The 13,865-nt window shown below is 37.1% G+C and overlaps 1 protein-coding gene across 21 annotated transcripts in view; it reads right to left on the minus strand.

Annotated features, from left to right (window-relative positions):
• The window catches only part of LOC128867859 (glutamate-gated chloride channel), a 155,040-nt gene that overhangs the window by 13,520 nt on the left and 127,655 nt on the right, over nucleotides 1-13,865 (minus strand). For 11 of the 21 annotated variants that reach the window (XM_054109531.1, XM_054109499.1, XM_054109548.1 and 8 more), the window contains exons 9-10: nucleotides 7,833-7,985; nucleotides 7,214-7,378 (exon numbers count right to left, since the gene is read on the minus strand). In XM_054109531.1, coding sequence (XP_053965506.1) covers nucleotides 7,214-7,378; nucleotides 7,833-7,985 — 318 coding nt within the window. Of the gene's footprint in view, nucleotides 1-7,198; nucleotides 7,379-7,832; nucleotides 7,986-13,865 lie in introns of all 21 variants that reach the window. The other 10 variants (XM_054109439.1, XM_054109463.1, XM_054109490.1 and 7 more) reach the window with 1 other exon arrangement.

The raw sequence follows: 13,865 nt of genomic DNA on the forward strand, positions 1-13,865 counted from the left end.
AACCGTAGAAATTAAATACAAGTTCTAATTTTCGCCTTGCGATTGGTGCGGAATAAAAAGTGCTAACCTTTTTGCGCAACGATCAGCCTGCCTGAGATATTACGAGAAAGCTACTTTAAAGCCACTTGTTGGTTTTACGTCTTGGAAATCAAAAGATGTTGAAAAACCAACTGTCAGTAAAGGGGGAGACCTAAAAAATTGCTATGCTTTGGACAGTACTTTAGAACAACAAATCAAATATGTTAAAATACCAGGAGGTAAATGTTAAACACGTCGAGGTCGTTTCACATCGGAAAATGTATAATTTTTACAAATGGCGTCGTACATCAGTCATATTTCAGTCTTGAACTAGACAGCTAGGTAGGTAGGTAGGTTGGGTGGTTATCGTAAAGACACACTTAGACCTTTCGCAGGTCCATTATGATACCACTGGAGCTTATCCTTACCCTAGATGTTCCTTTTCAAACCATCCGGTAACTTTAATAAACGAGCAGAGCTTCGTTAGTTTTAGATGGACTATGCCCGCTACATCGGTTAAAAATGCTGTATCAAGAGTGCGCAGCCTTCTCATAGCTAAGCTTTCACAATCACATAAAAGGTGTCTGGCTGTTTCCTCTTCTTCTGTATTAAGACAGCTTCTACAGAAATCGAAGTACGGGAATCCTAACCTTCTAGCGTGCCTGCCTATTAAACAATGGCCAGTTAATACCCCTATCATTTTTCTTATAGATTCTCTGTTAAATCCTAACAAGAAAGGGGAAAACCCCTTAACGTAACAGAAAGCGCTAAATATCTAGGACTTGTTCTGGGTAGGAAGCTAAATTCGGGGCTCACAGTCGCAGATAGAGTACGCAAAGCTATGACGGCGTTATTACTCCTGCGGAAGGCTCATTGGGGAAAAATGGGGTTTGAAACCCAGAATGATACACTGGTTCTACACAGTAGTAATTAGACCAATTCTCTACTACGGTATTGCAATACGGTGCAATGCCCTTGAGAAGGTCGTGAACATTAAAAGAGTTGACGAAGTCCAAAGATTTGCATCTGTTCTTATAACTGGTGCAATGTGAACCATTATTATATTAAAAGGATATTAAACTTCCTTCCGGTAGACCTGAAGGCAAGGTACATTACGCGCAATGCGGCAATAAGTCACTTTAAGTAAGTGGTCAAACACAGACTATTGCCACAGTAAAATCCTGGAATGGCACGTTGGGGCTTCCCGGACAGGTGAACTGTACAGTCCCGCCTATACTTGCCATTACAACGTTCAAGACCCTCCTAACTCGAGGGAAGAGTGGGAACGGGACGAGGTAAGACAGGGCGAGTCCATCCATGTATACACAGATGGCTCAAAGCTCAAGGGCAGAGTAGGCGTAGATAAATATTCCGAGCGTCGGGGGATCCGAGCATGACTTTTGCAGAATTTGTCTAGACGAGGAAGAGGAAGAGACGATCCCGCACCTCCTATGTCACTGTCCTGCTCTGTCCAGATGTAGACTCGCCATTTTGGGTAGACAATCCTTTCATGAATTGGAATATCTCGGCTCTGTCGGAATTAAGGAACTTACAAAATTTTTGAAAAGTACACACTGGTTTTAGGAGAGACAAGGGCAAGTTCCCACGCAGCATCACAATGGGGCATGAGCCTGAGTGTGTCTCACAGTGAATGCCCGTTTCAACCTAAGTTAACCGAACTTCTGTCAGGTGTGTCGTCGAGCTCTTATTCCTATTTGCCTCGCGCGTCTCGATGCTGTTCCACAAATGAACGCCAAGTGGCAAATGGTTTTCACGAGGAGCTTTTTCATGACAGAAATACACTCGGAGGTTTGCCATTGCACGGCGACGGGCGACTGCTATTAAAAAAACACTTTTTCTATCAGCCATTTAGTGGCCACCTATAAAGTACAGGGTCAATTAACAAGGGTGCGACCTAAATTTGCTTACCACAGTAAAGAGAAATGCTTAGGTGCGCAAATCATTGATTATACAATATAAGGTGGCGCAAAATTAACCATCCAATTTAGTTTTCGGGAAAACCCTAAAACAGCCCGTTTCTTTATCCCATACAAATATTGCGCCTTCGCGTTGGAGGATCTAATGCGTTCACACAAAAGTGATAATATCGTGAACCCGACCAAATTGAAAAGTCAAAATATGTAAGAGCTATAGATTTAATTGGCCTCGCAATATTCTTTCTTTTGTTTTAGTTTCAGAACGCGACGTAAGTTACATTAGTTTTCACGTCGTTGCATCTGTCAAACAAACCGTGTTAAAAAGCGTTTATTATCTTTAATAATTAATTTTGATTGTTTGATATCGTGTTTTGTGCAAAGTGTTTTTATATTCGATATGCCTCCTATCCTAATTTATGTAGAAGAACCCGAAATGCTACAAACCAAACTAATTACCGATATAATCATACTGCACAAAAACGTGACGACCCAAAAGAACGTTAAAGAATTAATATATCACGAACGCGGGAAGCGAGAGCGAGAGATTCGACTAATAATCGCGCTGCTTTCAATTACGATTTGTCAATTGACTACAGTAACTACCAATGTGTTACTAAAGAGTGTTTTTTTTAGAGGTTAGGTTTTCAAGTTGGCACTACTTTTTTCGTAGATGGTCTTTTTGACAGCTGCCACTTGATTTATGCTCAGTTTGGTTTGCCATTTCATAATGAATAGACTTACACCTGAACAACGTTTGCAAATCGTGCAAATTTATTACGAAAATAATGGTTCGGTTCGCGCGACGCATCGAAGAAAATTTTGTTCAGCGATGAAGCTCACTTTTGGTTGAATGGGTATGTCAATAAGCAAAATTGTCGCATTTGGAGTGAACATAATCCACAAGCCATTGCTGAGACGCCGTTACATCCTCAAAAAGTCACTGTTTGGTGTGCTCTATGGGCAGAGGGAATCATTGGTCCATATTTCTTTAAAAATGAAGCCGGCCATAATGTTACAGTCAATGGAGAGCGCTATAGAGCCATGATTAATGACTTTTACGTGCCTGAATTGGACGATGTTGATGTGGACGACCTTTCGTTCCAACAAGACGGCGCTACATGCCATACAGCCAACGCAACAATCGATTTATTGAAGGAAACTTTTGGTGAGCGCATTATCTCGCGCCGTGGACCTGTGGCGTGGCTTCCAAGATCGTGCGATATAACACCGCTGGACTATTTCTTGTGGGGCTATGTGAAGTCGCTTGTCTACGCAGATAAGCCCGAGACGATTGACGTCTTGGAAGAGAATATTCGGCGCGTTATTGCTCACATACGGCCCCAATTGCTGCAAAAAGTGGTCGAAAATTGGGCCTCTCGGCTGGAATTTATTCGAGCCAGCCGCGGCGGCCACTTGCCCGAAATCATTTTTAAAACATAATGGCAAACCCTTATCTTTATAATAAAGCTAAATTCTTGGCCATAACATTAAATTATATACGTTTTATTTCATCTTGAAAACCTAACCTCTAAAAAAACACCCTTTATTTGATCTATGAACTTGGTTTGCTCTCATTGTAAGTCAATGAAATGCAAAATTGAAGCCAATGGATTGTGTTGGGCAAATGAGAAAGTGAAATTGATACTATTGTTCCACCACCAGAGTCATTGTACTCATTGGTTTCAGGAATGGGACCAGATTCCATACACTGTTTGTCAAATATTCAACAATTTAACAATTGCTTTCAAATGACGTCATTTGGTCATCATTTTTTGACGTCATTACTTAGTCATAATATTATTTGCTGATTCAAATTAGGAGACAGATATACATTTTAGGAACAAATATTATTTATATTTGGTCAAATCATTTTTTTAATTTACAGATACAAGGGCAAGTATGATACAGGGTTTGATTGAAAAGTAATGAGCCTTATTTTTTTTAAGCAGTTTTATTAAACCTTTTGGCTTATAAAGCGTTTTTCAGTAAGAGCGCTTCAACTTTTTTTTTGCATAAAACACAAACGGTTTGACTTTTTTAACTAATTGTGTTTTTATTATCGAGTTTGAACATATACATTTAAGTATGAAATTCGATTTTTTGGCTGGCTCTGAGCTCACAAATCGTCGCCGGCTTGTTACTGTAGACCAATGACTTCACATAACCCCAAAGAAAATAGTCTAGAGGCGTCAAATCACACGAGCGCGGCGGCCATTCGACCGGTCCATTTCTGGAAAAATGCGCTCATCGAACTTACTCTTCAACAAATCAATTGTAGCGTGTGCTGTGTGGCTTGTGGCCACTAATCGTTTATCATGTCGCGGTATCGATTTCCATTCACAGTAACGTGGCGATCGTTCTCGTCAACGAAAAAATATAGGCCAATTACGCCGCCGGCATGTAAGCCACACCAAACAGTGATTTTTTCGGGATGCAACGATGCCTCATGAATCACGTGTGGATTGCTTTCTGCCCAGTAACGCATATTTTGCTTGTTGACAAAGCCATTGAGCCAAAAGTGAGCTTCATCACTGAAAATGATTTTTTGGAAAAAATCTGGATTAAAATAGCAGCAACAGAACGATTATTTTCATAAAAAATTTGCACGATTTGCAATCGTTGTTCAAGTGTGTAGCGTTCCATGATGAAATGTATACTAATGAAGTTTACAAATGACAAGCGAAAAATAAAAAATATTGCGTCGTTCGCCCTCCCTATCGGAAAAAAGTTGAAGCGCACCTATTGAAAAACGCTTTACAACTAATATTCTTCAAAATAGGACCCTTGAGCGTCAACACACCGCTGGTAGCGGTCCTTCCACTGCAGGAAACATTTTTTAAACTCATCCGCCGGAACCGCGTTCGAGTCGGCTGTCACAGTTTTTTGGATCGCCTCGATGAAGTCGAAACGCCTCCCCTTCAGCTTTCTTTTCAGGCTCGAGAACAAGAAGAAGTCCGGGGGGGACAGGTCTGGAGTGTAGGGTGGGTGAAGAAGCACCGGAACCCCCATCTTGGCCAATGCAGAGGGGCAGAGGAAGGCGGTGTGCGCCGGCGCATCGTTGTGATGAAGAGTCCTTCCAGATCGCTGTTCGTTTTCGACGTCCTCCCGGCCTTCCTTGAACGACTTGTGCCTCCGTTTTACCTGGGCACTGGACAGAGATTGGTCCCCGTAAGCCTCCTTGAGTAGCCCAATGGTTCCGGTACTCGTTTTGTTTAGCTTTACGCAAATTTTGATCGAGTAACGTTGCTCCAACGATCGCTGCATTTTCGTCACTGCAAAATCCTAACACACTTTTAAAACAGCTTTCACGCGCGGAGCGATGTTGACTGCACCGCTGTTGTCAGCGAACTGGGACCGGTTTCTAGTGGAAGGGGAAGGTCCAATGATCATTTTCCCCCACCAGCCGATTCGGTTGATCGCTTCGCAGACGCTCCGCGCGGGAAGGCTCATTACTTTTCAATAAAACCATGTATATCATAGATCAGGTTCACTGTTACCAGTGTCAGATAGCAATTACAAATTCCTGAAAATTTATTTCATGGGCAATTCACCACAAGAAATTGATATGCATTGTTCACATAACAATTCACTAAAGAGGTCTATTGTAGAACAATTACAAACTTTATTTCATGAGCACAATCAATTGATTATGTTGCTTAAAACTGCACTGGATCCAATGCCATCTGATAATCACAAAATTGTAATCATTAAGCTGATAAAACACCTGTCGGCCAACATGCAAGACGTTTTAATGCACCAACTATTGATGAAGTTGCCATCGTTGTAGTTGAAGAAAACTTGGAATCCCATGATATTGGAACCTCCGTGATTTGTTTGTTTTCTCATCGGAATGATCAATCGGTTATTAACCCTATGTTAATAATAATAATAATAAATAATTAATTATCTCTATGTTTTGTCATTGAAGCACCCACTTTACAAATATTTGTCACCTTTAGGTTCCCACTATCCCTTTAGATTATTTTTCAATCAGGTTTGAACCTTAAGTTCCCTTCTTAGTTTGAAGCCCTCTGGCAGACGTCCCAGTCGGGGTTTTTAGTGGGTGCCAAAAGAGTGGCCAAAGTTCGTGGAAGCGAAGATACTTAAGTCACCCGAGCTGACCCTTTTCTTTACTTCTCCTGAACAGAACCGTCACCAGGATGATAAGGCGGTGTGTGAGGGTCAGCAAAGTAAAAACGTCTTAAGGTCGAAATATAAACTACCATATTCAAAATCTATTTGACAGAACGAAGTCTGTCGGGCCCGCTAGTGAATAAATAAATAAAAGAAATATAATACAAGATGGCGTAAAATGAATAATCCAGTGTTGTTTTTGAATAACTTTTTTGGTAGATAAAAAAAATTTTGAATGATGGATTTTTTTTTAAACTTTTTGCACGCTATTGCTTGTCTGCAGCTTTCTAGTTCATAAGTGTCAAATATGTGTGACGTGCGGCGTCATTTGCCAAACTTGTAAATCTTCCGATAGGGTGATTAATTTTGCGCCACCTTGCAGTTTCATTAAAGCAAAAGGTATTCTTATTTCGCAAGCTTCAATGTAATTCAATCATTTAGAGGCACATTAGGTAATTCTAAATGTTTTTAATTATATTTGAAAATGTTCAAATTCAAAACGCACTTTTCGCAAAATACGCAAAAGACACGATGCAAAATTTTAATTAGTCATTATTGATAAGTTAGTTGTGTAATTTTTTCGATTAATTAAAAATATATTTATATGTTTGTATATACGTGTAGAAATTTAAATTGTTATAAATGCTGTTGTTGTGTTGATCTACAATAACATTTGCTGTGTGGCTATACTTTTATTGTATTAGTTTGGCAAGCTGGTAGTAGTGTGTGGTAATTTTTCAAATAGTTGAGTTAATTTTATTCTTTGTTTTTTTTTTTTAAATTAATTTTTTTATATCAATTTTTTTTTAATAAATGTTTTTCTTTATATATAAAAAATAATATAATATTTTTTTTTATTTTTTTATGTATTTTTTTTTTGTTTGTTTCTCATCTGTTAGTTAGCTAAGTAGTTTTGTGATTGCACGCACACTCATTTGTGTATTAGTTTGCATTTATTTTCATATTTTTTGTGTAGTTTTTTGTTTTTTTTTTTTGTTGTTATTTACAATTACACACACACATTCAAATATGTGAAGAAAAAAATAAACAAAATACACCATCAATTAATACAAATACATTGAATAAGAAGCATATAAAATCTCAATTACTAGCTTTATTCAAACCTGAACGGGAGGCATAGTTCACCAGCGCGAATTCGAGCAACGCTCCAAAGACGAATGTCAAACAGACACCAGTCCAAACGTCGATCGCCTTTGTGTAGGAGACTGGCGGCAGTGAGGCATTTATGCCAGACGTTTGTGTTGCCATGGTGAGCAGGGTGGTGACACCTGTAAAATGTCCAAGTGAATTGTGACGAAAAGCGACGTAGCAAAGCAAATATCGATAATTTTTGACTTATGTGAATAACTAACAAACTAATTACGGAAAAAAAAAATAAAAAAATAAAAACATAAAAATTCAACTAAACAAATTCACTATGAAAATGAAAAACACAACACACAACAGAACTCTGAGAACTCAGCAAACTCAGAAAACCGTAGTTGTATTCTTCAAAAAGAGTACCTGAGTTGAAAGGCATAACAAAATACTACTTTGGTAAAAGTATTGTTTAAGTACATAAGTGTCGTTTTATTCTATTACTTAAAGGTTTTTGATAAATATTTTATTATTTTTTAATTTTTTTTGTTGCATGCTCGTTTAGTTACTTTTCCGTGTTTGTTTGCATTTACTATTAGTTTACTGTGCTTTGTATGGTTTCTGTTTTTGTTTATTTCGACTTACCCAATGACACACGTGCTGGTACGGCGCCTTGATCAAGCCAGAATGACACCCATGAGACAATGACCAACATACAGCATGGGATATAAATTTGGATTAAGTAATATGAGAATTCTCGCTTGAATAGTAGATCGACTTTGAGGCAACTGTATTCACCTATGAGTATACAAGGTATCGTACATAAAAGTCACAACTGAAAACATTTCGTTGGGGAGCTCACACAAATCAAAACAATTATGAAATATAAGAATAAAAGTATTTCAAGAAAATGAACTAAGTAAGGAATAATTAAAAATTCAGAAAAATAAACAGAGAAATTTAACCAAATTATTGTTGAAGATTAGTAGAAAAACTATACAAGTACGAGTAGTTTGAACACAAACAAAAAAAAACCTAAACAAAAAATTCTTTGCAGTGTTTCTTCAATATATTTCTTTAAACATTATTTGAAAATTTGTTTGCTTAGTTTACCAGCGAAAAATTATATATAAGTACACAACCTTTCCTGAAAGAGCTTGACAGGGCAGAGGAGGAGTTAGCTACGAATCCTGGAGGACTAATAACGCAGATTTAATTTTATGAGGAAAACAAATGGCCTCCATAGATATCATCGACTGTCCACCCTGTGAAACTTGTTTGGAGGACGAAAATATATTTCTTCTTCCTCTTGATTGGCGCGATAACCGCTTAAGCGAATTTGGCAGAGGATTTATATTTATGTATATATAATTGGCGCTTACACCCTTTATTGGGTGCTTGACCGAGCTCCTCCACCTATTTGTGGCGTGCGTCTTGATGCTGTTCCACAAATGGCGGTATCTACAGTTTTAAAGGGTCAATCACCAAGGGTGCGACCGGAATTTGCTTACCACAGTAAAGAGAAATGCTTAGGTGCGTAAATCATTGATTATACAATATAAGGTAGCGCAAAATTAATCATCCAATTTAGTTTATGAATAACTTTTTTAATAAACAAAAAAAACAAAATGATTTCAATAGTCTGGAAGAAACTTTTGTATGCACAAGTAAATCTATAATATAAAAATTAATCGCAAAATGTGTTGGTAAGCGCATAACTCAACAACGCATGGACCAATCTTAACAATTCTTTTTTTAAAACGTTCCTTGAAGTCCAAGAATGGTTTTTAAGGCGAGAAAAATTCGAATAATTTCCGGGAAACCCCTAAAACAGCCCTTTCTTCCACATACAAATATTTAAGCCAAGTTCGAGTTTTAAGCCAACTCCGAACGGCAAATGATTTTTCATGAAAAGTTTTGTCATACCAGAAATACACTCGGCAAACCATTGCCTGATGCGGGGCGACCGCTATTAGAAAAAACTTTTTCTATCAGTTTGGTGTTTCATGCCCGGAGGTTCCCACCTGTGCACTTCTGAATGGTAGCCACGCACCAACCCATTCAGCTGTGGGGGTCGCCAATCATCCAATTTTGATTAACTTATTTATTAAATAAAAAAATAAAATAAAAACTTCGCAAAAAATCATCCAATTTTTAATAACTTTTTTATTAAATAAAAAAAATTATTTAAAATTTTTTATGTTAAGTGGAACAGATGGCTGCTGTCAGTATTGATAACAATTTGTGCCCATTTTAACGTATTTTCCATGACATTCCGCAAGATTTTCGCAACTGTTCGCATATCTATCGCGCAACGCCGTTCCTGCCCCTTAAGCGCTACGATTGTCTGAGAACTAGAGATTACGCCACCGTTGCTTGATTTATCGTGTGGGTTATTTAGTAACGATGTCGCAGTGGACGGGTGAACACGGATTGCGTTGGGAATCGAAGCGTGTTTGAAGACCAACGATTCATGTGCGATTGCTCGTGGTAGATTCCGTTCACGTTAAAATATTTGATATCTTCCGATGCCCAAGTGAACATTTGATTCGTTCATCGGTGCGAGGGTTTCGCGCAACAAGTACGGTAGCAAACTGCCCACGGCTAGGCGAAGCCAGATATCGAGCACAAATGAAAATAATGAACTTGCCGGTACAAGTTTGTACGATAATTCGCGTCAGTCCATGCACGAGAGACGGGCTGCCCTGGGACTTGCACAAACTATTGAGCATAAAATATTTGGGAAGGGTCTTAGACTTTACCTCTTCAAAATTCAAATCGTGCAAGCGCTTAAGTTTAACGATTAAAATTTGAGTATTTTTTTCTGCGAGACAATGTTCTAATGTGCAGGTAACATTTATCTAATCTGGGTTCCAGGACATAGAAACATAGAGGGAATTGAAATTGCTGATGAGCTTGCCAGGAAGGGGACTGAATTGGCCTCAGGGACTTCATACCCGAGCATCGGCATCCCCCTGATAGTTGTTAAAGGAGCACTGCACAAGTTATTTGTCAGAGAAGCGCAGAAAAGATGGAGATCCATTTCTTCATGTGCTAGTTCGAAAATTCTTTGCCTCAGTATAATATACGCAGGACTCAGAAAATCCTTTGGACTCCTCGCTATTCAATTTCCAAACTCGTAGCTGAGCTTACCGGTCACTGGACGATCGGCACATACGCGGAAAAGCTAGGGCTGAAAAGGATATTGTCCTATATTTTAACTCGTTTTATGCAAAACATTTTTGATAAACTATTCGGTCTTACACCCAAAATTTTACATTTTTAACATTCCTCTGATTAAGTAGTTGCAAAGTTGATCCTTTTTCATTGAGTTTAGCAAGCTTTTTAAGGAACGAAAATGTGTTCATGAGCCTGATAAGATGCGCTGTTATATTACATAATATAGATGTTAGTTGGGTTAGTTCCCTATTTCCCTAAAATTCCAAACTTCGGGCACGAAACAACAAATGTTAAAAAAAGTGTTTTTTCTAACAGCGGATGGAGAATGTTTCTGCCATGAAAAGCACCTTATAAAAAACCATCTGCCGTTCGGAGACGGCATAAAATTGTAGCCCTTTCCGTTTACCAAGACGCGCACAACTGGACGCTCTCGACCAAACACCTAACAATCCTCATCCGTCCTCATTCTCCAAACAAGATGCATAGGATGGACGAACAATAGATGATACTTATGGTGGCCATTTGTTTTCCCTATCACGACTCGTAGCTAACTCATACTCCGCCTGAGAAGGTATTTTACTACTACTCTGTGAAGCTCTTTCAGTGAATACTTGGTTGTTTTGCAGATATCTGAACTGCACCAACGGCTCTGCTTGAGCTTTATTAATGAAAACTTTGATATAACCTACCGTTCCTGCTATGACCTATGTTTGACCCTAAAATTGGCTCCGGTTCAATTGTATGCTCCAAAAAACTGCAGTTCGTCAATTCCTCAGCCAGTTCTTTGCTTTAAATACCAGAATCACTCGGCATCAACTTAAATCAAAGCTCATTCCACTTTGCAACGGAGGTTGGCCACAACTCGCATTGAGTCCATTAATGGACTATTTTTTAAGAAGAGTGCGCCGTTTCTAGGGGGCTTTCTGGTTGACATTGCAGACGCTGATTTTGTATGCCTCATTCGTTCCTGTCTCAAATTGCATTGAACTGGGGGCCGTTCCATTTGTAGGATAGATTGATTTCATGCCGAAAGGTACGAATAGAAAGTCTTATTTTTCGACTTAGAGTTAAAAGAAGCGAATTTTTTGCACGTTTTTATTAATTTAATTTTTTTTTATTTTTATTTTTTTCATATTTTTATTGATGCAGTTAACCAACGAGGAGTCCATAATTGTGCAAATCAAGAGAAGAAAATGGAGATCGATGGGCCACACAATAAGAAAGGCGGCTTTCACAGCTTAACAAGCGTGGCGCTAGAACGGATCCAAAAGCTGGGAAGCAATCTAGCAGAGGCCCTATGCTCCAAAGAGGAACCAAACAGGGAGATAAAAAAATGCATGAAAATATTTAGGTCGCATTAAAAAAAAATTCTTTGGAATGCTACTTAACTTGTTAAGATCAACATTCCACGCACTTGCAACAGCCAAAATAACGTGGAACGCTACAAAAGAAACTGTGTGGAACCGGGTTAGATGGAAAAGCTTTGCAGAGGCTCTTGCTCCCAAGAGCAGTGAAATATCGAGGCAAAAAAAATTTAATTTTTTATTATTAAATATATTCAGGCCGCATTTAAAAAATATTTCTTCTGAAATCTTAGTGCTTCTTAGAGTTTCATCGTATTTTTCATATTTGAAAAAACACTGCGTTGGAAAAATAAAAATACAATTAGTCAAAACTCATAACTTTTTTTTTAGTCATAGGCAAACATAAATAACAGCAGCTGTTTTCGATTTTTTTTAGAGTTTATTTTTCTTGCAACAAAAATATTAACGGAATTGAAACGTACTTTAAAAATTGCGTTTTTCTGTGAATCTTAAGATAACTTCTTTTGTTCATTTCCGTTAATTTGTTGGCTAAGCGTTCCATACTCTTCAAGACAAAGTTGTTTATTAGTACTCATTCTCATATTTTTTGTTAGCTTTGTATTTGATTTTTTCTTTACGAAAGTTTTTCATACATTTTGCTCTACATTTTTTCGTATTTTTTTTACGCAGCTTTAATTCGATTTTCCCAATCTATCTCATCAATGCATCTGGCATATAGAATTGTTCATTTAGTCCAATTTCAATTTGTCTTGCATTGTGAAGTTCTTCGCAGAAATCGCAAAATTGGGTGAAAAGTTAAGAATGTGAGTTGGAATTCTGAAAGTTTCAAGAGTTTGTTTGTTTCTTTTTTATTTTTATTTTTTATTTTTTGGTTATTTGGCTGTTGGCTGATAATGGATATTTAAGAATGTATGTGTGTATGTAGTTTATGAATTGGATTTCGTCAATAGAAGTCTGCCTTTTTATCTGAAATATTTTGCATGTAAAATTGAAATCTGAATTCGTTTTATTGTTGTTTTTTTTTTTGTTAGCTGAAATTTTGTATGTAAATATTTATGTTATGGAAATGTAAATTTCTACTTAGAAACGGCGCTAAGATTGTCAGTGAAAGGCGCTAAGGTTTTCTAAATTTGGCTACACATCAAATGCATAACGGAAACCATGGATACTAACGAACTAAAAATATTAAAAAAAAAAAAATTCATTTACTTTCCTTTTTTCCTCACTTCAATCAATTGGTTGATCTTTCGAGTAATTTTCATATTTCACTACAACAAAATCAATTCATACCTTTGAAGATTTTTCGATAATTTTGCTTTGACCAACTGTTGTCTCATTCAAGTAATAAAAAATGGAATTTTCAAAACTTCCTAAGTGATTTAAATATTAAATTTTTTTTTTTATTTTCTTTTTTTAAATAAATGTATGTATGTATTAAAAAATTGCTCAATACCATGCTTTGAACTCATAATGCAAATTAACATAAGGAAAGTATTGAAAACGGTGTGGAAGTATATTTTGTAGATTACGAAAATAAGTTTTTAACTGAGTTTTTCAGTCGCCAAATCAATGATTGCTGCTTTCAAAAGGTATAATGAAAAATGTTTGCCTTATAAAAATGTTTATTAGTGGTATGGCCAAGACACATTGCGCAAGTAGTAGTACAAGGTGGCGCAAAATTATTCATCCAAGTTTGTTTTTGAATAACTTTTTTACTATATAAAAAAAATGTTTTGAGTAATGAAAATCTTTATTTTGATCTTTACGCGTTAATTTTCATTTCTTTTCTCTTCTGCGAAAAAAATACAATAGTGTGGCGTTGCCAACCACCTTGAGGATTTTTGTTTGGAAATAACTTTCTGTTCCTTTTACAAGGGTAAAATTTTGTTTATATAAGGTGGCGCAAAATTAATCATCCAAAATTGTTTTTAAATCGCTTTTTTACTACATACAAAAAAATTTTTTTGAGCGATGAAAGTCTTTATTTTTCTTTTCTCTTAAATTATACCAGTTGGCCCACGGGAAGAATTTTCGCGTGCAAAAAAAAGTATGAAAATGTGACGTTGCCAACCACCTTGAGGTTTTTGTTCGGAAATAACTTTTTGTTCCTTTTACAAGGGTGAAATTTTGTTTATATAAGGTGGCGCAAAATTAATCATCCAATATAGTTTTT

This window comes from Anastrepha ludens, chromosome 2, assembly GCF_028408465.1.
Source record: "Anastrepha ludens isolate Willacy chromosome 2, idAnaLude1.1, whole genome shotgun sequence".
Lineage (NCBI taxonomy): Eukaryota > Metazoa > Arthropoda > Insecta > Diptera > Tephritidae > Anastrepha > Anastrepha ludens.